This window comes from Pieris rapae, chromosome 23 (assembly GCF_905147795.1).
Source record: "Pieris rapae chromosome 23, ilPieRapa1.1, whole genome shotgun sequence".
NCBI lineage: Eukaryota > Metazoa > Arthropoda > Insecta > Lepidoptera > Pieridae > Pieris > Pieris rapae.
In genome coordinates this window covers 4,326,051-4,352,264 of record NC_059531.1, presented here as the reverse complement: position 1 = coordinate 4,352,264, position 26,214 = coordinate 4,326,051, and the positions used below count along the sequence as shown (strand labels likewise).

The following is a 26,214-nucleotide window of genomic DNA, read 5'->3' as shown; positions in this document are numbered from 1 at the left end:
TGTAATTTCGAATGTAAACTTTGTCATATAGAACATTTATCTGATACAAATTATCTTGTAATTTGTATTTAAAAAATGTTGTCTAACATTATAACCGTTGTAAGTTGTAATCCTTTTTATACTTGAAAGTGGTGATAGCAGTGGCTGATTTATCAGCAGGCTACAGACTAGGGAATTCTTGAACCTCCTAGAAATTAAAAAAAAATCTACATGACGGTTTTCTGATGTTTTATAGATAACTGCAAAAATTTTGCCAATGACTTTCTCTCTCACTTGTACATTTGGTGTAGCCAAATTCCATATTCTAGATTAAATCAGCTAGTTCGCTGCCCACCAACCAGTAATAGACTTTCGCACACTATGAGTGAAATGTGTGAAATTCCCGTTTACCCTATCAACATGTCAGTCCTACTACTGGTTCGAGTCTGCGAACTGGATGGTTTATAATCTTGAAATCAGCATCAGAAATCAAACCCAATAATGTGCAATTTCAACGAAATTTTTTGATTGTAAAAATTATCTTGGACATGTCAAGGGCGGCAAAAAACCGCCACTGGCAATAGCGTTTCAGGATTCAATAATTCCGACAATTCAATGAAAGTTACACGCGGAGTCACAGGTTCCCGAAATTTAATTCTCACTCCTGAGATACGTTTATTACCAATAAATTTTATCGGTTGAAAAAATCCATGTGAGTAAATGTTTACGCCTAATGCCGTTATTTCCACTCGAACGAAGTCGTATGGAAATTATTACATTAACATGACAGCAGGTTACATAATGATTGATATTTCACGGTTATTGGCGGCACACGATGCACGTAGGCACGCTTCGTTGACATTGTGTGGTTTAGTTCACACCTAACACAGTGTTTTGTTTAAACAAAATATGTTTTTATGGAACATAAGATACAAGTATCAAGTGATACTGGAATTAGTATTCCACGTCATTAAGTTTGTCTTAGTAGACATCCCTACTAATCAATGACTAGATGGATAAGAAGATAGAGATAGATTTAATGACGTGGAATAAGTGATACCATGATGATCTTATGTTCTAAAATAAACGTTTTTTTTATCGGCAAAGAAGAAAGATGGCGTAAGCCGAGACAATTCATCATACAAAATGACTATGGCAAACAGAAGATAGATGAAACCAGAAGAAGGGAGACATGGCCCGTTCTTTATTTGTATTTACAAAACTGAACCGGATCCTCGCAGTCCAGTTTCCGGAAGCGGTATTCACAAGCATGACGTGTGAGCCAGCCATCGTTTTACTGAAAAATAATTGAGGGTTTTATTTAGATTTTCTAATATTATTTTAACTTTACATGGAAACAATTCTCACCTCAACCAAATTTTTATTCGTTGCCATGGAATCAGGGAAGCTTAATTCAATCTAGGTATCTTAGCTTATTTATTTATTTATTCGAAAACCAAACAGAAACATCCTTACAATAAAAACAAAGTCAAAAATAAAACTCAAAACAAACACACTATGCATCCACAATAGGTTACACTTATTCAATCTAGGGGTTGAATAAGAGTTAACTATTTCTCAATTTAATATTTAATTCAGACACATTCGTGTATTCGTGTTTAGACACGCCATACGAACCTAGACACATGAATTGGTGCCTAATCGAGCGTAATTCCTCATTTAACGCTTATTATAATAGATTAAGCAGATAATTCCTTTACAAGTGGAACGGTTTTACTAAATTATTTATTTATTACCTTATACAAAACCATACACATAAAAAAACATTTAACAAAAGATAAAGGCAACGGGCGGCCTTATCGCTTACAAGCGATTTCATTCAGGCAACCCTAATGTGAAACAACGAAAAAGAAACACCAACATAGGGTAAAGTACAAAAATGCAAAATAATTAACGAAAAAAAAAACAAAAAAACTCAAAACAAACGTTACTGTAACTAATATATAATAAAAATAAAAAGAAAAGAATAGCAATAATAACAAATAAAATATGTATAAACTAAAATTTAAAAGCCAATAAAAAGTTTAATTAATATATTTAAGCAGAGTTTACTTCCTATAATTAACACAATAGTGGTATTTTATAGAATTTTAAGGATTTCCTGGTGATTTGCTCACGTTGAATTTGGAAACGATGCAACACGATCCAAATTCGCAAATAGGCCGGATTACACTCTTCCTATTTTTATAGAATTAGTATTCAAGCTAAGTAAGTATAAAGCTGATTGAAACAAATGACGTAATTCACAAATCTTCAGTGAATTTTTTTTTGCTTTTCGCTGTTCTCTGGTAAATATCCTCGCTTTAGTAATTATAATCTGTTTCTTTCTTACTTTTTTCATAAATTATAAATGACAAAGATGTAAAAATGCGACTACACCTAGTTTAAGTAGATACATTTTTATTGCGCATCATTCCGAAATATCAACCATTAATTTAAATTTCCTGTTAAAGAGGGTTGAAGGAAGACTTACGAATTTTAAATGAAAGTGGAATGGTAATCCTAGGCAGGTGCTAATTGCTAGGCTTTACGTCCTCGCCCGATGACCTAAATGCTAGGTCACACTGCTAGGTTTTCCTACATTCAAGCCAAAGGCTTAACACAACCAACAAAAGGATTAAAGATACTTGTTACCTATATCAAGTTCCAGCCTATTATTGCTCTTAGAGCCTGATGTTTAAGAGTATTATTCTTCCACTAGTGGAGCCAAATTTTGGCTGAATTTCTTCGTTGTTATGGCGATACCAAATATCCCCGCGATAGATCCAAAGTTTAATATGGAGTTTGTGTGTCGTGCAATCCCAAGTTATATATCAGCCCTATTGGAAGAATCATGTCGATATTTTGTTAGGCCTCTGCTCTAAGTGTTACCTTCCCTTTACGATTAAAATATATATTTTGGTCTATTAAAAGTTAGAAGTGCATGTGGTGCGTTTGTTCTTAGGTAATACAAAATGTGTCTAGAGAAAATATCGTCTAACAATTGACATGGTACACAAAGATTAGTTCATATAGAAGTTATATATATTATAAACATAACAATAATAATATTTTGGGTGCTAACTGAAATAATACTAAGCCTTCTTCAACTTTCTGCTTTACTAAATGGTGGTGGAAGCTAAGCAGAATCTGCATTTATGAATCGATTACATATTTGATTAATTGCGGTTGTCCTATAGGTACAGATTAGACTTATCAATGCAAATCTTTCAAATATCTATTTGGGAGTTGTTCCATACATGATACTTCACTTATTTGCATGTATATGAATATTGTAACAAGTCGCACTGGTTACATCTCCACCAAAAGCCCTTTCATCGTTTGCATGTAAAGAATCCAATTGGTGCCCATGGGCGGTCATCATTCAGCCTTCTAAAAATATGTGAAAATCTATAGATACATACTTTAATTAAATATTTACAATATGGTGTTTACAAAGGTTCCATGTTAGAGCCAATATGTTTTCTAATATGCATTAATGACCTATATGAAAAATAATAGCAATAATGTCTGTAACAGGTTGTAAAGGTGTGGCCGGAACGTGGAGCAGTGCAAGTCGACAATCCAAAAGGCCAGGATAAGCTGTTCACCTACGATGCAGCGTACGACTGCACAGCCGATACCAAGACTATTTACGATGAAATGGTAAGTTAATTTTTAGTTAGAATTTTTACTAAGGGCCTTCAGAAAGTATTGATGCAAACGACATAATTATATCAATAACAGTAGGATGGATGATCGAGCTTTGCTCGGAATATTTTTTTTTTATAAATTGTGTTTTTTGGAAATTATATTTAAGTACGAATTACATAAAAATAAAATGATGAAAAATGAATAATATTTTTCAACATACAAAAAAAAGAATCTTATGTTGTATCTTTGTAAGCTGATAAAACACGAATAAAATGACATTTTCTAGAAATGATTCCTACCTATATCGATTCATCGCCCCCAAAACCCCCCGAACAATAAATTTCATGAAAATCGTTGGAACCGATTCCGAGATTCCAATTAAGTATATATATATATATATATATCGTATCGAATTGCTCGTTTAAAGATATAAGATCTAGAAATCTTTGCTGATGCATGTCTTTCGCGATCGCTGCAAATTAATCTTAAAAACTGTTTAGTTTTTCTTCACGGTCGAATGTAATATTTTGACCTTTCTAAAAGATTATATTTCAAGAATCGCCTGTGACCTTCTTTTGGACTTGTTTCCAAAATTATTATAAAAAAATAATCTTTTATTGAAGGTTAGTAAAAAAAATGCATTAGTGTATTTAATAAATCTATCTCTACTGTTTTTACGATATCGTAAAAATTTTCGTAATTTTTGTGAAATTTATACTAAATTAAAAAACTGTTAGACATGTTCTGGTGCGACATTAAATAGTGTGATTCCTGATGAATGTTTGATGTATATAACAATTGCTTTATGTAAATTGATTGACATAACGCTTGTTAAAGCGCTCGTCAAAAATCTGTCAAAATTATAAAAATTTTTTACGCAGTTTTCTTTTACCATTTTTCTATTTTTCCTGGATTGTAGACATCGATTAGAAGCAGTATTGCTGTTTTTGTGTATATAATACAATTTTAAAACATTAATTAATCAAATAAAAGCCCTTAAAGGCCGGCAACGCATCCACTAAAAATGGGTGTCTATGGGCTGCGATGACTATCCTGGCTGGCTCGTTTGGCCCCCTATTATATAAAAAAAACACAAAAAATTCATTCAAATCGGTCCAGCTGTTTAAGAGGAGTTCAGTGTACACGTACACCTTTGAATTAATATGTATAAAATTCTTATTGAAATCACTTTGCAGTGCTAATGATATTTTTATCTCGCAGCACGTGTATCATGAATATTCTTTGCACTTTTATTAGTCTTAATGGATTTATCTGATAAATTTAAAAGCTTTGGGTACTCCATACTGGATTAAGTTGAGGTGAATTGTCTGATAACATTTAGTTTTTTTTATTATAAACGCATCCTAGCTTTTTTTAGGATACTTATAATAGGGTTGAATGCATAAAGGAGAGAGAGAAAGAGAGATTAAAACCTAATAATTATTATTTTATTTGGTATGTTAGCCGTCGCAAATCCGAAGATGTCTTTAAACTTTTCGGGTTAATATAATAATAGGTTTTATAAAATATAAAATAATAACTTAAACTAGTTCAACAGAATATACACTGATAATCAGTTTGTCCTTGGGCGTAAGTTCCTGATGAAACATCTAGTGGTACTAGAACCTTTTAACCTCGTTATAATATTGGTATAGATCATTCCTTTGAACAAACAATGTCACGAAGAAGTGACATAATATCAAAATGTTATTCAGTAAAACAGCCTCCCACATGAAGTTGCAACGCTTCCTCCTAACCTTGGTAACAATGAAGGCTGTTCAATAGCCTCCATAAAAAGATTTATTGAACTTCAAAGACTAGGTGATTCATGATTTTGATTAAATTCTCTCGCCCATGTGGATCGCTTTGGAATTATTTGCAACTCTTCAATAATTTATTTATTACCTATTTTCACAGTAACTTTATACTTACTAATACAATAGAAAACTACTTAAGCTAAAAAAAAATACAAACATAACAAGTAAAAACTTAAAACCACGTAATAACTAATAATAAATAATGCAATTCTTGTGAATTCAAACAGTGTGCAACTAAATACTAAATAAAATAAAATAAATTAACTTAATTTAATCCTAAATTCGATTCGACGGCCGGCAACTCACTCGCGAGCTCTCTAGTATCGAGAGAGTCCATGGGCGGCGGATATCACTTAATATCAGGTGAGCCTCCTGCCCGTTTGCCCCCTGCTCTATAAAAAAAATACATCTGTCTCACACGCAATAATATTTAGGGTACGCAAGACGCGCGTAAATGGTGCTTCTCTGAGTAGGTTCGTACACGCCCGAGGCACTGCCAGCAGTTGAGATCGCTTACCACGCCCAGTTTTGTTATTTGGCACACGCAGCCCCAGTCTCTCCATTTCCGCATTATATTATTTACCTGTAAGGACCTTAAAAAATATAATGAAGTATATTATATTTTAATATTAAACTTCAAGCATCATACTGTCTATCAATAGCCTTACCAAAATCCATATTACTTTTGAGTTTATCGTGTTCATACATTTAGGAATCTGAAATTAATCAATAAAGCTATATTAATATTTAAATGATCCTAATCCTTGTGATTGATTTGCTGCAAACAGTGGCGATAAAAAAGAGTGGCGGAGTGTTTCTTACCAGTTCTGCTTGCCCGCTCTACGCCTTTGCGAACTATGGTAGTAAATGTAAATTTAGAATTAATTTAACATCTTTTCTGAGGACTTTTATAAGTGCACTGGGTGAACTATATGAGTAAAGTTGGAGTTTGCTGGCAACCAGCCAATGGGTGGAGGAAGGTTACTCCTCCCCAATAAAGCTGCAAGTTTAAGCTACTCTGTACGCTACGCTCTTGGAAGATACAGAGTAGAGGCTCAAATACAGCAGAAGTCTTCCACTTCTCTTGGATGAGCACATTTGTTCATTCATGTATCAAGTATTGTTATCTAACATAACTGTTGAAGTGATGTTTCTATTTTAAGTGTTAATGATACGTGGGCGAGAGTTTTAACCTTCAACATAATTGGCTTAATGATATTCGTAGTAATGTGTAGGTTTTTGTAGTATGATTTGACCAGATAACATATACAAGGTCTTTGAAGATACAGCATTGGTGAGTGGTACCTTTTGGGTATGGGCTGATAAGCGGAAAATTAATATGGCCTATATTAGTCATTATTCCTCAGAAGATTAGAATAATTAGAATGGTGAAAGAATTTTCGTAATTGATCCAGTTGAGATAGAAAATTATAACGATGTATTCGTTACCATCTTTTATCTTTTTATTTTCACTTGCAAGAAATAGTACAGTACAGTTTTAGTAGGGAGGGAACGTCCTCATCATTTTTGAGTGATATCTACCAGGGATCCATCATCATCATGGATTTCAGCATTAAGGGCTTATGTCTTATCAAGTATATGTCGCTATAGTTTTAATTAATTAATTTATTTAATTATAAGTAATCTCACTGCTTATACTTATACATATTATAATACAAAACACTAAGACAATACAGAAAGCCAAAACAGATTACATACATAAACAATCTAATATATATATTAAACAGAAAACAAGCAAGTCCATTAATAGAAAAAGATACATTAAAAAAAACTGAAGTAAACTAAAATTTAACATTTAAAAATTACAAATAATACTTACTTAGAATTTAAAACTACTACTTAAACAATAATATGTCACAAAGTATTTTATTGTAACATTAACACAATACCCCATACATGTTTAAACTTTGGCTAATCTGAAAGAAGGTTAAGTTATTTTTTTATTCTGCAAAGGGCTTCATCTGTTAAATGATGGATACTCCTGGGTAGGTGGTCTTTTAAGAATTCGTACACTCATCCTTGAAGGAAAGCCGAATTGGTTCGTAAATACTTCAGTGACACGGAGTGACAATTTTTATTTTAAATGTAAATTTTTGTTATAAAGCACAAATATGAGTAATCCATTAACCAGCCCACGAGTTTCCAAATAAGTATTTATTAATAAATTATCGTTTTTATTGATCTGTGCAATGTTATTTTTAACCTTACCAAGGTCGAATTGGTAACTTAAAAATCAAATATTCTTGCTGTATTTGATATTGCTTTTAATAAAGCGTTAAATATAGAACTAATTTTAAATATTTTTATTTATTTAATTTATAGTTGCATTGGGATGAAGTAAATATAAATAAACCTTTTTGAACACATGATTTCAATTTTCTCACTCGTATTACACTATATTGGGCATCGAATGCAGAATAATATAGAATTGAAATAAAATTATATAAGCTGTGGTTTCTAAAAATTCAAAAGAATCTTTACATCATTATTCACGTAAGTCACCCAAAATTAAACCATTAGTATTCTATTATGTAGGTAAAAATCAGGAAATATTCAATCACTTGGGTATAACGATTTCGATTAGTTAAAAGATTTGTTATTTTTGAAGTGAATCTTCTTTGGCGCATGAGGGTAAAATTTTTACGGAACGTCACGAATATGTGCAGCGTTTTTGTCGAAAGAAAGGGAGAGAGCGATTGAGAGAGTGAGAAATCGAGAAAGTGTAAATCGTCTAGTTCATATTAGAACTTTAGATGGAAATTCTGGCGCGTACTGACTTGTATAGTAAACGCAGGTTTAGATTTTTTTATATTATCATAAGCACGTATACAGTGTGAATACAAATACATGGTATTTGTATTATTATTTTTTTTACTATAATTTTCATATATTTTAGAATACTTACTACTTTAGAAAACTTGTAACATATGTTATAGAAAATGCATTATATATGATATATATATATATAAGTATATATACAGTAGTTTTTGAAGTTTATCCGTTAACACACGGGGAGCACGGTAATATATAAAAATATTTTAATGGCCAAGCCAATGTATTTATTTAAAACATAAAACATTTGTAATATTGATATAATCAGTATGTTGTCAGGTTAAATAATTACGTAATAAATTACGACAAGGACGTAATCTGATAAAATAAATAAATAAATCAGTGGCGCTACGACCTCCTTAGGTCTTGGGCTCAGATTTCTGAATCTGTTACATGATCATTTTTTTAATAGGCAAGTAGGTGATCAGCCTCCAGTGCCTGATACACGTCGTCGACTTTTTGGGTCTACGGCATGTCGGTTTCCTAACGATGTTTTCCTTCACCGTTCGAGCAAATGTTAAATGAGCACATAGAAAGAAACTCCATTGGTGCACAGCCGGGGATCGAACCTACGACCTCAGGTTTGAGAGTCGCACGCTGAAGCCACTCATAGACTTAAAAGGTCGGCAACGCACTCGCGAGCCCTCTGGCATTGAGAGTGTCCATGGGCGGCGGTATCACTTAACATCAGGAGAGCCTCCTGCCCGTTTGCCACCGGTTCTATAAAAAAAAAAATAGACTCATATGCGATGCCGGCCCTTTAGGAATTGAAGGACCTCATTAAATTGGTCACATAGTGGTCGTGCGCGGCAAAAATTGACTTAAAACTCTCAGTTCAGGACTTACAGGTGATACGGTTGGAAACTAATCACTTTGTATATTTTGATCATTGAAATAGAAGCAATTTGCAGAAGACTAAATTTCTTTAGACAAGTTGGCAAGATACCAATCCGGTCTATCATTTTATTTTTGCACAAGGTCAGTGAAAATGAAATTGACGTCTAACAAGACAGTTGTAGTGGGTGAAGACTCTTTAACTAGCGTTGTCAGACGTACCGTATCTCCCGGGACGTCCCGTATTTTAGGCTTAGTTTAAAATGTCCCGGAAGGACTGTCTCTATCCCGTATTTGAACCGTTTTTTTATTATTATTAAATATTTTAAAATTAAAATTGATTAATGTGTAGATTAGGTGCTGGTGCAAACGAATTACTTAATATAATTTTGTAGTGTTTTTTCTTTAAATGTGTAAAAGTTTTGTTAATAAAAGACAATACTAAATAAGAATTGTTCGAATAAAAAGGAAACGCTAGTAAAAAACAGATGGTCGTAAAATCAAAAGCAGTTGGCACTCAAGGTTGCGCGTGCGCACAAAGCTTGCAATTACGTCAGTTTACACAATCGGTGATTTTCAGATGCGCCATTATTGTAAACGATTGTGCAACTACATTTAAATGTTTACTTTTTTGATTTATTAAAATTTTTAATGATTTTTTTTGGACTGGGGGCAAATGGGCAGGACGCTCATCTGATGTTAAGTGATACCGTCAAAACATTAAACATTTTTTTTTAATATTAAGATAATGTTTAATATTATTATTACTATTTTTTTTAAATATTCATCATCTCAATCCATTTTTTAGCATCTGAGACAGACATCTTTACTTCTACTTTATTTGGTTTATATTGGTTCTACGAACGATTGTACCTCTTTGTCGCTCGTTCCGCGCTCTCGCTTACACTTCAAGCCTTAAATGGAACGCCTCAGAGCGAGGTAACGCCGCAGGCGTCATGTTTTTTCGTGCGTGCAGCCGGCTCATACGAATTATAAGACGCTGTCACGTCAAAAATATTGAAATAGAAATGCGTTTAAATGTAAATAAGTATCTAAATTACACTTTTATTATTATTATTATTTTAAAAACAAGGAAAATAAAGAATCTCGTTACCCCAGGGTACCGGTATTTAATACTTAAAGTACATTTTCGTTTTGTTCAGTGTTTAATATAAATAGCATTTTGAATCATTTACTGTACTTGATTCTATTCAAGTGTTTAATGTAATGTATGCATCAAATTTTACCAAGCAGGTTTAATTTATTGAAAATGTACGGTTCCTGGGTAATCGATGTGCCATAAATAATAGAGGATTTTATTTTTACTCTACATTAACCAGACAAGTGAATTATTTAAAAATATATAATAAGGGCAAACGAGCCCGCGGGACGCACAAAAAGGCAATCATCGCAGCACATAGACACCCAGTTTTAGTCGGTGCGTTGCCGGCCTTTAAGGGAGAAGTGCCCTCGAATTTTGAATTGTTGGAGGTATCTCTCAAGGAAAACCCCCGCCGGTAGTCGATTCCACAGTTCGGTAGTTCGCAAAAGAAAATGCCTTGTGAAATGGACTGTTGAAGATTTCCAGCCATCAATACAATGTAACAGACGAGAGTGCCTGCGTGTGGCTATACTTTCTTTCAACTCGACGATTTAGGAAATCACCACGTTTATAAAACTAAGAAAGCCTGAGAGAGCAAAATGTATAGTCTTGGTTCATACACTCTTCGTGATTTGTAGTGGTATTTTCTACCGCATTTTAGAGGAGTGTTCAGAGTTCCGATTAATATCAGATGAGTGTCATCATGTCAAATCAAATCTTAGGCCCAGACCTAATAAGTTCCACTGATTGATTTATTTCTAATGTCGACTCATGTTATATCCTTACTGTCGCTGGGTGGATTAAAGAATCAATTTAAAAAAAATAACTAAAGAAACCCTTAGTGATGGAATATTTCCTGATTTTTATCTACATAATAGAACATTAATAGTTTAATTTTGGATGAGTTAGGTACGTGATTAATGATGTATAGATCCTTTTTTTGGGTCTTAATAATTTGATACCTGCCGTTATTTTTAGCTATATTTTAGGCGAGCGTTACCTGTATGGAAAAAAATGTTTATTTATTTATAAATAATCTTACAGCTACTAAATAATCTTCATGACGAATAGCGCTATGTGACGGCAGTGAAACGCAAAAATACTGTTTATCCTACCAATAAGTGATAAATAGCTTATTTGGAACTTATCCGGACATTGTGAAACAGGCCCTTAGAGATAAAAAAAGAAAACTGAAATATATAAGCAGTTATATAGAATATAATTGTTATTTAAAGTCCACTTTATAAGATAGTTCTTTTACTTGCGGTGCCTCCACGTCGGCATTCAATCCAAAATCTCGTACGTTTCCAATCTAAACAGACCCCTGTCCATTTTGACCTCCGCTATGGTGACGAAGGATGTCGTCAAGATATGACTTTCCTCTGCTGGATGCTACGCGTACGTTCTGCTCTTTAGCCCATACGCTTAAGGATCCATGGTTATATTTCACTGTCCAATGATATAATACTTAAATGATCCTAATCCTTGGGATTGATTTGCTCCAGTTCAAACAATTTGTATTAAAAACTTGGCGATTGAAAAGAGTGGCGGAAAGTTTCTTGCCAGTTCTTCTTACCTGCTCTACGCCCTTGGCTTGCGAACTGGTTGTAAATGTAAATTTACAATTAAGTTTGTTTTTCTTGACGTTCATAAGTGTACATGTTTACCTATATGAATAAAGATATTTTGATTTGATTTGATTAGAATGGTCACAGTGTTCTGGAATAAATTGATGTTATTTACAGGTCAGACCCCTCGTCGCGTCAGTTCTGGATGGCTTCAACGGTTGCGTCTTCGCTTATGGCCAAACTGGTACCGGCAAGACTCACACAATGGAAGGAACTGCTGACGATGAAGGCATAATACCACGAACGTTTAGACATATGTGGGCTCATATAGAGAACACTGCCAGTCCGGATGTGACCCATCTAGTGTCGTGTTCATATGTCGAGTTGTATCTGGAAGATGTAAGGGATCTTCTGTCCAAGGATTGTAAGAAGCTCACCATACGAGGGCAGGTTAGTAAAAATTGCCTGTATTCTAGTATTAGATAGACTCCATTCTCCATTCCAATTCCATACCATGTCCATGTTTAACAGTACACGACGTCCGATGGAGTGAAGGCCTCCTCCAAATTCTTCCACTGATCTCTCGTCCACGCCAAATTTTCCTAATCCTTTCCCGCTATTTAGGTAGATTATGGGGTACGAATCCTTGAATCGTCCCACCTAAATTTCACATTAACTCAGCTGTCTCTGCGACCCAATAAGTGTATTGAGATTAAATGAGAATTTTCTTCTTTGCCTAATTTCAGTAATATGTAACTATAAAGAGTTATGTGTCTTAGAAAGTGGAATACGAACTGAACAATCATTGTGCAAATGTCAAATAATTAACTGTAATCGTAATAGCTGGGGAAGTAAAACATTGTGAGGGTCTAGGAATCCTTGGAGTTGCTGAAGCGATTTTGAAAATGTTTTCACTAATAGAAAGTCACGTTATTTGTGTGTGTGATATTAAGCGACAAAATTATAAGTCTTTCTTGTTAGATTTCTAAAGTCTAAAAGAAGATTTTTGAACGCTGTCAACGATAAGAGACAATGACATTCGAGAGATCGTTTTCACCAGAAATCTAGACTAAGGAGAGAATTAGGCTCAATACTAGATTGAAATCATGAGGAAAGTTTAGGTTAGGTTAAACGGTTGGCCGTGTGAAGGGATGGTTCGTTAGTATATGTCAGTGTGTCAATGATAAGTGATGTTTGGACAACGTGTCTTGGACAAATGTCAACAGCCGGTTCTCTAACTATGGTGATATAGGCGTATATCCGCCCCACCTGGTTAAAAAAGACATTTGACACACTTGTGCAGATCTTCATTCATCTGCATGAGGACTTGCAACCACTCTGAAGGCACTGTTTTAGTTGTAGCTTCTGTCTGTTTTCATCACAATGTAAACACAATTTGTCAGACAGAGACCAAACATGAATATTCTCAACGTTTTATATTTTCTTCTTCGAATGGTTCGGATTTTCCGTTTTTTATGTGACTTGACCTATCCGCGACAGAGCCTTTCCACAGTCCTTTAATCATTTACAACACACAAAGGTAGTCAAGCTTTATATTAAGAATTTCTAACAATTTTATATTCCGTTATTGGAGAATTACTTGAACGTTCAAATAATCTAAGGCAAATCAGGCTATACTAATAGAGATAGCTGTATACACAAAGCCTTATATGCATATACTTATCATCAACACAAAGTATTCGTTACTGGAGAAGAATGTAAAAAAAATTTCGAGATTCAATCCATTTGTATTTTTTTTTAATCTGGTGGAAATACACTAATGCAGGTCCGCATCAAGAATGTCGAACTTGACGCGGGGACTGTGGGGCTGGATCTACACTCAAATCCCTCTGCTATTCAGAGGGGTAGCGAGACCCTACCCACTAAAAACACCTCAGCCCATCACACGCCCTTAAGATGGGCCCTCGGGGTTCGCTATGCATTCTACCCAAGGAACCCATTTGTATGGACTGGTTTAAGTCATGCAACTGTGTTGTTCGTATATTGATTTTTAAAAGGCCTTCGACTAGGTTGCACATTTGGGAGATTTTATTGACACCTCAAAGTGTGTTTACTATGTTATTTTTCGTACTTTCCTGTTAGTGGGGTTAAAATTATTCTTATTTGGGATTCATATACATTAGATATACATCATATCTTACACTCAATCAAAAGACGATGGTGCGATCTTTCTATTGAATTTTTATCTACCCTACTTGTGTACTTATTACGATTGAATATCAACTTTTGCCAGATATTGGGTTTTAAAATTTGTTATTTATTTGATTACCTATTTAAGTACATACACTGTTTTGTTTTTTAAGAACTTAAGTAGGTAAGTAACTTAATCAACATATAGGAAAGAGTGCTCATCCCTAACACAGGTTCTAAAACTTAAAAGGGATGTACTAAAATGTAGATTTAGGACTACTTACTTAATAAAGAAATTTTTGGTTGATACATAAATAGACACAGATTTTTTGCTCTAAATGCAATTACACCTAGTTTACGCAATAGGTCGAGATAAGGTTTTTTAACTGCAATTCAATTAATTAAACTTTAACTTAAGATTAAAACGAATGTAAACGCGTTTTTTACTGGTTATTTACTCAGCTAACAGGAAATCGGCGTGAAATCGGTCTGGTAGTTTTTTGTATGCAAGTTCGATATAGTTAGTAGAAGCTGCCTTGAACCTCTTCTTATTTATTTATTTATTTAATCTACAACATCATACATATTACGAATTTTACTGATAATTGTATAAAATCTTCTATGTAATATGTACGACAATATATGTAAACATAAGTTAGCTTAAAATAGGAATTTAAAAAAAATATAATTAAAAACATATACAAGATAAGACAAATACACAATAAAATAAAATTACCAAAAATTTTTGGTAAAGCAGAGAAAAAAAAATCATCAGCAAAACAGCGAATTAGGTTCGAGAAAGGCACCCAACAATGCTTTCTCTAAAACCGATCAGCCCACTACCGAATATACCCAGTTCCGGATAAGCTGTGTTCAATCCGTTATAGTTGCGAAGAATTCGAACGAGAGGTGCCTGAACGCCTAGGTTGGTTTTGGCAGAAGGAACTTGGAAAATATTGATGATTTTAGACCTAGGGAACGAATATGGGACTACAATTTTAATACCCTGTAAGAGGTCATTGCTCTGCATATGATTATTTAGCTATTTATGTTATTTATATTTATTCTTCTTCTACCTCTTCTATGAAAAGTATAGGTATTGTCCCTCAGCGGACGCGTTGGTTTTTTGATACTTAATTTATTTTATGGATGAGTGTATCAGAGTTCTGTCTAACACATGTCATCAATTTCCTTAAAATGTTTCATAGATATGACAAAGATAGAGATCCCTTTGCTGATCAGACGATTCGAGGCGACCAAATCGAAGGGGATAGTGTAGAGTTTATTTCGCGTGCTATACAGTATAGTTGTATGAAAACATCTTTATATATTTTGTTTTTGTTTCAATAAAGAACATGCTTTTCATGTCTCTATGAATTTGCATAAAAAGATATCTTGCTCACGATCCATGCGACCCAAGTATTTTGTAATGATTGGCTAACTACAATACTACCATCAGTTAAACAAATAGGAAATATTAGTACAATCGTGTACAAATATTGTATCACAAATGTATTTGGATATTTTAGACCCATCGAAGGCTTTACTCAACGTGAAATAAATCAAATAGCGGTGTTTTTCTGATGTAAACACTATACGAACTCCTTCACTATAAAGTATTAATATTTCATATTTTTTATTGACTTGTCTAAGAGAATAAAATAAAATACTCAAAACCCGAATCATTTGAAAACTTGTTCATTTAGATCGGTCCACTAACTGTGGAGATACAGAACGAAAAACTTCTGCGATTGTTTGTGAATAGATTTGTTAGTACAGTTTTGTAGCGAAAATAAATATTATAAACACAAAAGAAATAGATTTAGATACAATATTAAATAGATGAATAGAGAGTTTCGTCGTTGAACGTCGTCGTCGATAGAGAATAAACTTCAGACATCACCTTCTATTCGAATCGTCAACAACCAGTCACTTTTCGTGCGACTTGATTCCTTGGCGTTGCGTAGACATGTGGGGTCTCTCTGCATCTTCTACCGCATATACCATGGAGAGTGTTCAGAGGTGTTAATACCTGCAGCTGAGTATCTCTATCGGACGTCAAGGCAGAACACAAAATACCATCCGTATCACCTCGACGTCCGCCGTTCTACAGCTAGGACGCTTTCTCTACAGCTCCGGTCCGGCGTCGGAAACCGGACTCAGTCATGAGAAAATATCGGAAGGCCGGTTTATGCTTCTTCAGCCGGATTATATTTCTAATGAAATACTAGTAAATAATGAAAGAAAATTGTACTTTGACACCTGACAGATATTTAAAGCAGTTTTTGCCGCTATTTGTAACACTAGTTAATATCCAAAATTTAATTCCGATCCAATTCAACTTAAAAAGAGCGTACCAATTCTTAAATAGCCATATAAAACTCAAGAAGCAATAGGTGATTAGATAATTAATCTGACATATCTGTAATTCTTCAGGGTCAATCAGATAAAAATATTATTACTGCTAATAAATACATAATTATTTTATTGTTTGATATCGCCACGTATCGGCTTAAAATTAGGTAAGGTACGGCTATATTAGTCTGAATATTTAACAGAATAAAACAAAAACAATTCGGGAATCCAAATTCTGGTCAATTAGGCCATTCTTAAACTGTTACTTTAACGCCCGAACCCAATAATTAATCCACAATTAAAAACTATGTGAGATTGTGGATTAATTATTGGGTTACCGTGACAGTCGATCGATCTTAAATCTGCAGTCAATAACCAAACCCTGCGAAGACAATCCATTTTTGGCGACGGAAAGAATTCAATCTCTTCGCTCTTTACCCTCATATTTAATAATCAATATAAACCAAAAATCAATATAAAACGATAAAGTAAATAAAACCGTACTAATAACATTAAAATATACAAGTCTATGTTTAAAACATATCAAATATCGTTTTAATTATTTTAAAAACTGTTGTAAGTTAAAATCTTAAGATAGTATATTGATACAGATGAACTGTCATAAAATGACAGTTCATCTGTATCAATATACTTACAACTGTTGTTACAACTTACTGTACAATATACTATAATTTCTATCGACATACACCGATCCTACCATAGATAGCATGTATCGATTGGCTATTACAATCCGTCGATTGGTTACTGGCACACCTATCAATATTTGGCTTAAGATGTCTATCTCAGATGGTCAGAAATGGATTGAGGTATGTTAATGGGTTTGGGCGTAATACAGGCTAAATGCGCGGAGTCTTGTGACATAACAATATTAAACATTGTGTTTCTTAGGACATCATATATGTTATATGTTAGTTTTGTATGTTTTCCTCATTAATGTTATCTCACGTACACAAAGTGCTTACTCAATATTAAGGATTTTCAATTAACAACATTGTTTTGAATAAAATTTAAATATTAGAAGTAATTTAAAAAGCCAGCAACGCACTCGCAAGCCCTCTGGCATTGAGTGTCCATGGGTGGTTTCACTTTATACCGGGTGAGCCTCCTGCCATGTTATATAAAAAAAATATTTTCTTTATCTATACATTGTTAGGAGATTTTTAGTGAATGTTCAAAGTTTTAATAAGTAAGTGAAAATTATATTTTAAAGTGTTTCATGAAGAAAGGGACTCTGAAGGAAAAGAAGCATTGGGTGAAGAATATGCGATAGATAAAATTCAAAACTAACAATAACTATTATTGTAATAATTGACTGTTTTTCTGACCTTAAGTTCCTGTTTCACAATGTATGGATAAAGAACCAAATAGCTATGCAACACATAAATTATTCGAAATATAAAAGATCCGAATAAGATACTTGGCATTTTATGACGAATAGCGCTATCTGACAGTCGTGAAACGCAAAAATACTGTTTATCCTACAAATAAGTAATAAATAGCTATTTATTACTTATTTGTAGGATTTGGAACTTATCCGGACATTGTGAAACAGGCCCTAAGTCTTTTAAAATGTCATCAACCCGCCATAGTCGCGTGTTCTTTAGATAATATATTAAAAAGAAAATACTTAATTTGTAAAAGATTTTTAAAAATCGCGGAATATTACACATTTTTTATTTTATACTTTATGTAATGAGTAAAATTCCACTCAAGGTCATATTCACTTTCATCTTCAAACAATTATACAACTGTTGCAACATTTTTGATAATTAATAAAAATATTATATAATCTTTTCGCTGAATCAAAAGTGGGGTCGATAATTTTTGTATATAAAATCGGTGAACAATTAATATTTTACCTAGTTTCTGAGTGTTGAAATTATGTCAAAATGATTTTGGAAATATAACTAGCTTCTACTGTAAGATATATTTGAATATAATAATAATAATAAAAGCCCTTTATTCTCTGACCATTTTAAATCACATGCTATTTTTTTTAAACAGTAATATTCTTAAATCTAATTTACATAGCAAAAATAATAATTTATAATCAACCGCATTGGTCAGGTTGTCTGTCGACAGGCCCCCCCAATGGTTTCCACGTCTCTCTATCCTTGGCAAACCTTCTCCATCCTTTTGGAAGATCGTATTTGAATATTACTAGCCATTCAATACATAGACGCTAAATAGGATGTTAAAACGTATTTGACCTCATAACCTCATACAGTTTGTGTTTGAAAAATTAACAATGAAAAATTTGTTTGTTATATTTAGGTTTTAGTAAACGATAATCTAAATATAGAACAAAAAGAGTTGGGTTGCCTGGAAGAGATCGCTTGTAAGCGATAAGGCCGCTCGTTGCATATTGTTATTTGTGTTTCCTTGCCACGAAGTTTGAATAAATAATAAATGAAAAGTCTATACTCGCCTGACTATATAGATTATATTAATTACACAACATACATATAAAATTCTAAAGAATTCTTTATATTTCTTAGACGAGATTCTTTAGATTATTAACTAACGTTTCATTTAATTTGTTTGTTAGTCTGTGGAACGCTAATTTTAGCTTGTCATTTAATTTAGAATTTTTATAACATTTATTTTTTTTAAGTAAAATAGCACACTCTAAATGTTTTTTCTTAAATTATATGTTTTAGCAACACATTTGAGTTTCAGTCATCATGTGTATATCTTTGACAATATCTTTAGTATATTTTTTTTTATTCAAAAGATTCACAGCACAATACAGAAATAGATGTATATATAAATAACATTGTGGGCCAATTACAAATCTTCACAAATAGTTTTTTTTATAAAATCAAGAAGGAAAACATTCCAAACATTTTTAGTTTAAAACAAAAAATAATAATAATATGTATGTTAACTGTAGAATGACGAAATAATAAACTAAAAACAGCTACATAATTGAGCGTATTTAGAAAATATATGTAATTCAATCAAAACATTGAATTCCTTTGAAATGTGTGTCAATTATATGTGTTCAGCGACGCGTGCGGCATTGTACGAATTTTTATATGTAATAAAAGTTAATTGGTACATAACTTGGTAACTGGAGGAGGTTCATCAATTGGCGTATTTTTTAGTTTCTTCTGCGATTTTGGTCTGCAATTCTTCGTAATAAGTGCACGATCTAAAAATTACTTAACAGCTGCAATATTATTAGATGTGCTTTAGGACTAACGTCAATCGTCTCTTACACCCGAACCCAATAATTAATCCACAATCTCAGATTGCAAACAATCAAATAAATCACACCGTGACAGTCGATAGATCTTCTATCTGTATCCCAATAACCGAACCCTACACAAACAATGCATTTTTGTCGACGGATAGAATGCAATCTCTTCGCTCTTTACACTCATGTTTGATAATCCATATAAAACAAATAAAGTAAATAAAACCGTACAAATAATATTAAATTATACATGTCTATGTTTAAAACATATCAAATAGCTTTTTCATTATTTTAAAAACTGTTATAAGTTTCTGTTGTAAGAAATCTTAAAAAGGATATTGGCACAGATGAACTGTCATTTTTATACAAAAGTCTATCCACATACACCGATCCGAGCTACCATGGATAGCATGTATCGACATATGGCTATAACAATTCGTAGTTTGGTTATTGGGACACTATTATCAATATTCGTATTAAGATGTCTATCTTAGATTGGGATAGGTTATTGGGATTGGGCGTAAGTCGTCGCCTGGGGGGGATAGCTAGTAAAAAAATGTATCTCTACCACAAGTCATGTTGAATCTTTCACTTAACCATTCTTTTGCCTTCCTCTGAACCTTCTACTGGCTCAACTCATGCTCAAGGGCTGGATTTTGTCTGCCGCTCTTTTCACTGAAGAGTATAAAAAATTATCTAGATAACATTTAAAAAAAATGTATTTTTAAATTTGTAAAGGATATTTAAAAATCGTGGAATTTTACACATTACGTAAAACTCAATCTAGCTTATGTAATGTTCGTCGGTATAGTACCGAGTATAGTAGTAGTATAGTGTGTATATACAAATGACCGTTTTGGTCATTTGTATATATAAACATTATATATAATTAAACCACAAAATGATTGAAAACAATCTGAGATCCGTGTCAGTCGATCGATCTCCCATCTGCATCCCATATGTCATTTTCATACAAAAGTCTACCCTACCATGGATAGCTTGTATCGACAGATGGCTATTACAATCCGTCGATTGGTTATTGGCACAATTTTATCAATATTTGATATGAGGCCCAGTCCGAGATTTTTAGTTCCAAATTATTATTATTACGTGCCGATCTCCGTTTGTTTATACATCCCTGGTACTTGTTATTTAAACCCGACAATTGAGATTTGTAAACTGAACGAACCCGTTTAAAAAACACGGTTTAACTATTGCATAACATCAGATATCTATTTTTTTATTAAACTATATATATTTGTTTGTTTGTTCCCTTTTGTAAATCTTTTTTGTTATATAATGTATCATGTATTCCATCTGTGGCTATGTTTTCGGTGTATTTGTTTGCTATTATATGTATTTTGTGTTAGCTGTAGGAGTACAAAATAAATAAATATATATGTTGATTTTTTACAGGAACTTAACGGCTTCTACATACCGGAGATGACGTCAATAGTTTGCAAATCTGCCGCTGAAATGGTGAGGCTGATGAGGGCTGGGAACAAGAACAGGGCATCTGGGAGGACCGATATGAATGAGCACTCTTCTAGAAGTCACGCTGTGTTCCTGGTAACTGTGGAGACGGCGCATCGCTCCACTGATAGAATACGGTAAGTTTGTTCTATGTGTTTTGTGTAATAAATATGTGTTTAACTCACTTCAGTGAGCTTCCGTCTGCCCTTCAGGCGTTTGACCACCACTCGCGCTAATTGGGGGAAAAGCCAAGTTGAGTTTTCCGGTCCCTCAGGCCCACGGCGAGATCTCAAGAAAAACTCAAACTCATTTTTTTTATGTGACCTGACTTTACGGGCATGGGGGTTACTTTTTCACCAATTAAACGTCACGAAGATGTGCAACGTTTTTGTCGAAGGAAAGGGAAAGAGAGCGATTGAGACAGATTGAGAGAGTGTGAAAGGGAGATCGAGAGAAATATACTATAGTTGCTGTATTCGTTTAGTAGTATGAGAACTTTAGATGGCAATTCTGTCGCATAACATCTATATACTAACATCTATAACTGTATTCAGTAAACGCAGATTTTTTAATTATATGTATTATCATTAGCATGTATACAGTGTATAAACAGTGTGAATATAGATATACTAATTCATGGAGTGATCAAATACTGGTACATCATCCATTGGGGCTTTTACCTTAGTAATAATTAATTTACAAAGAAGCTTCACTTATGACATGTGTACTTTGTACGCATGCACTTTTTTGTATAATTTTATGCGCACAACAGTTACTTCAGCATAAATTAACAGTGCTTATCACAGCGATGTGTCATGAGACTCGGGTCCTTTGTTTACAGGTGTTCATGCGTGATATGTAGTTGAGGAAGGTTAGCCTACATGTTGTTCAAGATAGTAGTCGTGCTCTATCAGGATACAGCTGTAATATTAAATAATAAGACTTGGTTGCAAAGTCTAGTTACAAGGTTATAAAATCTTAAATGTATATATAATTATAATAATAATAACAAAATGATTGAGATGCTGTAATTATTTTAAATTATTTGGCGACGTAATAGACGGCTGTTCGATGTATATGATTCTGGGTTCTGAACAACGATACAGATACCGGAAAACTTCTAGAATCTTCTTGCCTGCCTAGAAGCGATTTTTAGGTGTCAGTAGGGGAGAGTGACGTGTCCGTCGTGTTTGGTAAATCAGTTGACGTTTGTGTCCCGCGATGCGATAAAAAAAATGTTTGTTTTTTAATATAAGATCACTATTCCGCGTCATTAAATTTGAATCTCTAGGCATCCCTACTCATCGGCAAAGAAGATGAGGGTGTTGGCCGAGAGAAAGCCGGCGTAAAAAACTCGGTATTCTTTTAAATTAGCAAATCATAAACACTTATTTCAAAACAAATATAGCAAATTAATTAGAAGTAGACTGCCTAGCACTAGTCCCAGGCCCTTTTAACAGATAATCGATAACTTTATAGTAAGCCTTCTTACACAGCTTTTCTTTAATACATTTCTTAAATCTATTAAAAGGCAAGTGAGATAAAAGAGACTCTGGGATTTTTTTAAAGAAAAGTATACCTTTTCCCAAAAAAATATAACTTCCCCCTTGTTTGATGCTCAAGAAGTTTGCCGGTACCTTTACTGAACTGTGCGCTACAGTGTTGCACAGCGTACGGCACAAATGTTTGTTTTGGTCGTCGACTCGAATAATAACAAATTGTGCGCCAATATTTAAGCAAAGTTCATGCACAACTCTGCACTCAATGTACGTCAATTTATTTCAAGGGTTTAACATCCTATTTATAAATCTGTTTATGTACTAAAAAAAATATCTTTAAACTACCCTCGTAAATGTATAAATATTGTCGTGTATGTAAGTGTGACTTACTGAATATATTTATACATATACACAGTTATATTTTCAAATAGATATTCATTAATCGTTCATAATTACGCCAAATCGTTTCGAAATGCAGGCAATTATAGTAATTATTTACTTGAAGAAAATAACGAAAATTGATGTTAATCGCTTGGCAATCACGATTTTCTAAAATAATGGCGTTGTTTGGAGGTAACACAAAAGTATCTTCTAGTTTTATCATCAGAGTATCAGTTGATGATCTTTATGTCTATAGTAATTACCCATTATCGGCGAATATTTCTGACTCTGTGACTTCAATATGTACTAAAAGGCTTAGACATAATTTTTATTATATAATATATAATAAAATTTTTGTCTAAGCCTCGTATTTGTAGGAGAATTAAAAGTTATTGAAGTGAAACTACTTAATCGGCGTTAGAAAAAAAAATCGTCACATTTTTCCGTTACGCGCCATCTTTTTCTTGTCTCACGGTTGATTACAAGAGATTTGAAGCCATTAATAACAAAAATATATAATGACGATAACAATGATAGTAATAATTATATTAAAATTAATGAAATTCTCTAATTATCTTAGTAGTAAAAAGTAAAGTGAGATAATTGTATTATTTGTATTCAAGTCTATGATAATTAAAGCCTTTTAAACTTTATCTAACCAACTTCTGTAAAGTTGCAGTAGTAGATCATTTTTCGAAAAAAAGGTTCATAAATAAATTTCACTTCTTACGTATACATTTTTTGTTTATTTCATAGCCTAAAACTCACAAGAAAATATGGCTTTACAAATTTTACAGACATACACATTAATTATATAAAACTTACAAATTTCTAACTAGCAAAGTAAAAATAACACAAACAACCACAAAAAAGCTATAACTAAATAGAAACTTAATTTTTAAATGATTGCTTTGCACCTTCTATTCCTTACTCTAAGACCTCTCGGCAGGTTAATAGATCCAGAACGTTCCAGAAACGGAGGAGTTATGTCTGAAATTACCCAATCAATTTCTAATTGAAAGCCTTCTCAAACAGATCTTCATAAATTCTACCCAAGCGCCTCGATCACGCTCCCTTATAAGACGACAGCCCAGTCGTTTAGACGCAATGATGTCATACAAACACAGACATCTATAACTTGTAACTCGTGTCGGGGGCGAAAATACGAAAATTTCATTTTGAACGGTTTTTTGATGGAACTTGGATTGTTCCCAATGATTCTGTGTATTCGTCTCAAATTGGGGGATTTTACGAAATTTAATTAACAAACTAATTTTATTCACAACATTCACTAACCAAAAAATTATGTACCACAAAGGTTCGGTGGCCGTCGATACATAATCTTATAATAAAGTTCTGAGTAGATACCTCAATGTACTGCTTCTTATTAAGACGAAAGGCACAAAATGACGTCAGCCGTAAGGATGTGGAGAAATTGTTAGTTTGGGAACAAAAAGAGGTTAGACTGATGCTGTACCTTGCCTTTCAAAAATAGTTCACGAACACGCACAAAAACACTCACTATAGAAGTCTCAATGGAGGACGTAACTATTGGCAAGTAATGAACAAAACAGTATATATAAAAATGCATCTAACGTTATCCAACTAAATCTCAACAATCGTCTTTTTTGAGTCGATTGAAAATCAATCAATCTGGATTCTTCAATGGATTCGATCCTGTGACCTTTTTCAATACATTAAGTGCTATTGTAAGGCGATTAATGTATGAGGTCTGGCACATTATGCATGATAAAAATTTACCAAATCCTAACTCTGGATAGCCGCAGATTTCTGAGTCTGATGATCTTTTAAATACATCAATTAATTAAAAATACCGAATAAATTTTACGTTAATGTCCTATAGAATCAGGAACAAATCCTTATAAATCAAATGCGCTTGATATTAGTGATTTTAGTACAGCGTTTGCATAAGTAAGACAAGTGAGAACATTGCCCTTTTGTTAGTTTGTTACTCATCCTAAACTAATACGGTCATACATGAGATAATGCTTTTGTTTATTTTCAGATGTTGTTATTAACAGATGTCAACAAAAGGATTTGAGTATTTGAATCAAGTGTGTGTTAAGATTCTTGTGTTTATTTGTCTGATGCAAAATCAAGATTAGGTATATTTTAATAAAGGAAAGTGTCCAGCTGTTTTTGGTGATAGATTCACGTATTTTTCACCTTTTTCATGGCCAGACATTTTAATAACTACTAAATATACCTCTAGAACAGGAGGTTATATATTTATTCCTTTTTTATAACGCAATTCTAATGCGTATAAAAGAGTTTTTTTTTGGCAAAACTTTTAAAGCAAAAAAAACTATTATGAATATAGACACATAATCAAAACGTATATTTAATTATAATAAGGATATACTTTCCTTAGTTGTCAACACCTCCAATTTTCTTGGTTAATCCAAGAATTCTGTCAATTCATCAAGACCGGGTACCTTCTTTTCCGGGTGGACCAGGCCATACCGTTACATTCAAAGAAAATTAAACCAAAGCAAGAGCTCATGACCCGCCCCAATTGTAAAACATCGGACATAAAACACGCTGGACCGTCAAGTCCAGACGCAAGAGGGCGTCAGTGAGTCAATTACACTCATTCCCACTTAGTACCTGTCAAGGGCAAAGCTACAAGGACAAATTACATGAATAGGATAGCTAATTTTACATGAAAACTATGGTTTAAAGGAAGACTGATTCCTAATAAGTTATGAGACAAGATATTGCAGATTATGTAAATAAATAAAATATGCTTATTTTGGAACATAAGATCATCAGGGTATCACTTATTCCACGTCATTAAATTTGAATCTGTAGGCATACCTACTCACCGGCAAAGAAGACAGATGGGGTATGCCGAGAGAAAAAGCCGGCGTAAAAAACTCGTACTCTTTTAAAAAAGCGATAAAAACAATACAAATAAGCAAATTCATAAGAAGTAGCCTGCCCAGCAGGCTAAAACTCTTTTTTAAACACTGTGATCCAAAGAGCAATTTCAAAAGCATTATGGTACATAACAAACGATGAAGTTTACGATCACCTTGAAATGAGAAAAATCAAATAGGAAATCCGGAGACTGCCACCTCATTACAAAGAGTGGAAATCTGACACCGGAACGAACTGGATAGCTAACTCTCCATGTGTGAAGTATGTGAGGCGGCTGAAACGTCACCAGTTAGAAGACCGGCAGTAGCTCTAGGTTGTGGATGAGTAGATGCTTCCAATGGAAACCCACTCCACATGGCAGCATCTCATACAATTCTAACAGTTGGCGCTGTGTTAAAAGTACCAACGTTTCACATAAGCTATCTAT

At 33.4% G+C, this 26,214-nt stretch overlaps 1 protein-coding gene across 2 annotated transcripts in view; it reads left to right on the top strand.

The window, feature by feature from the left end:
* The window catches only part of LOC110998251 (kinesin-like protein Klp68D), a 51,682-nt gene that overhangs the window by 6,984 nt on the left and 18,484 nt on the right, over window positions 1–26,214 (top strand). For both annotated transcript variants that reach the window (XM_022266803.2, XM_022266801.2), the window contains 3 exons: window positions 3,520–3,645; window positions 11,985–12,257; window positions 20,950–21,143. In XM_022266803.2, the coding sequence (XP_022122495.2) occupies window positions 3,520–3,645; window positions 11,985–12,257; window positions 20,950–21,143 (593 nt within the window). The remainder of the gene's footprint in view (window positions 1–3,519; window positions 3,646–11,984; window positions 12,258–20,949; window positions 21,144–26,214) is intronic.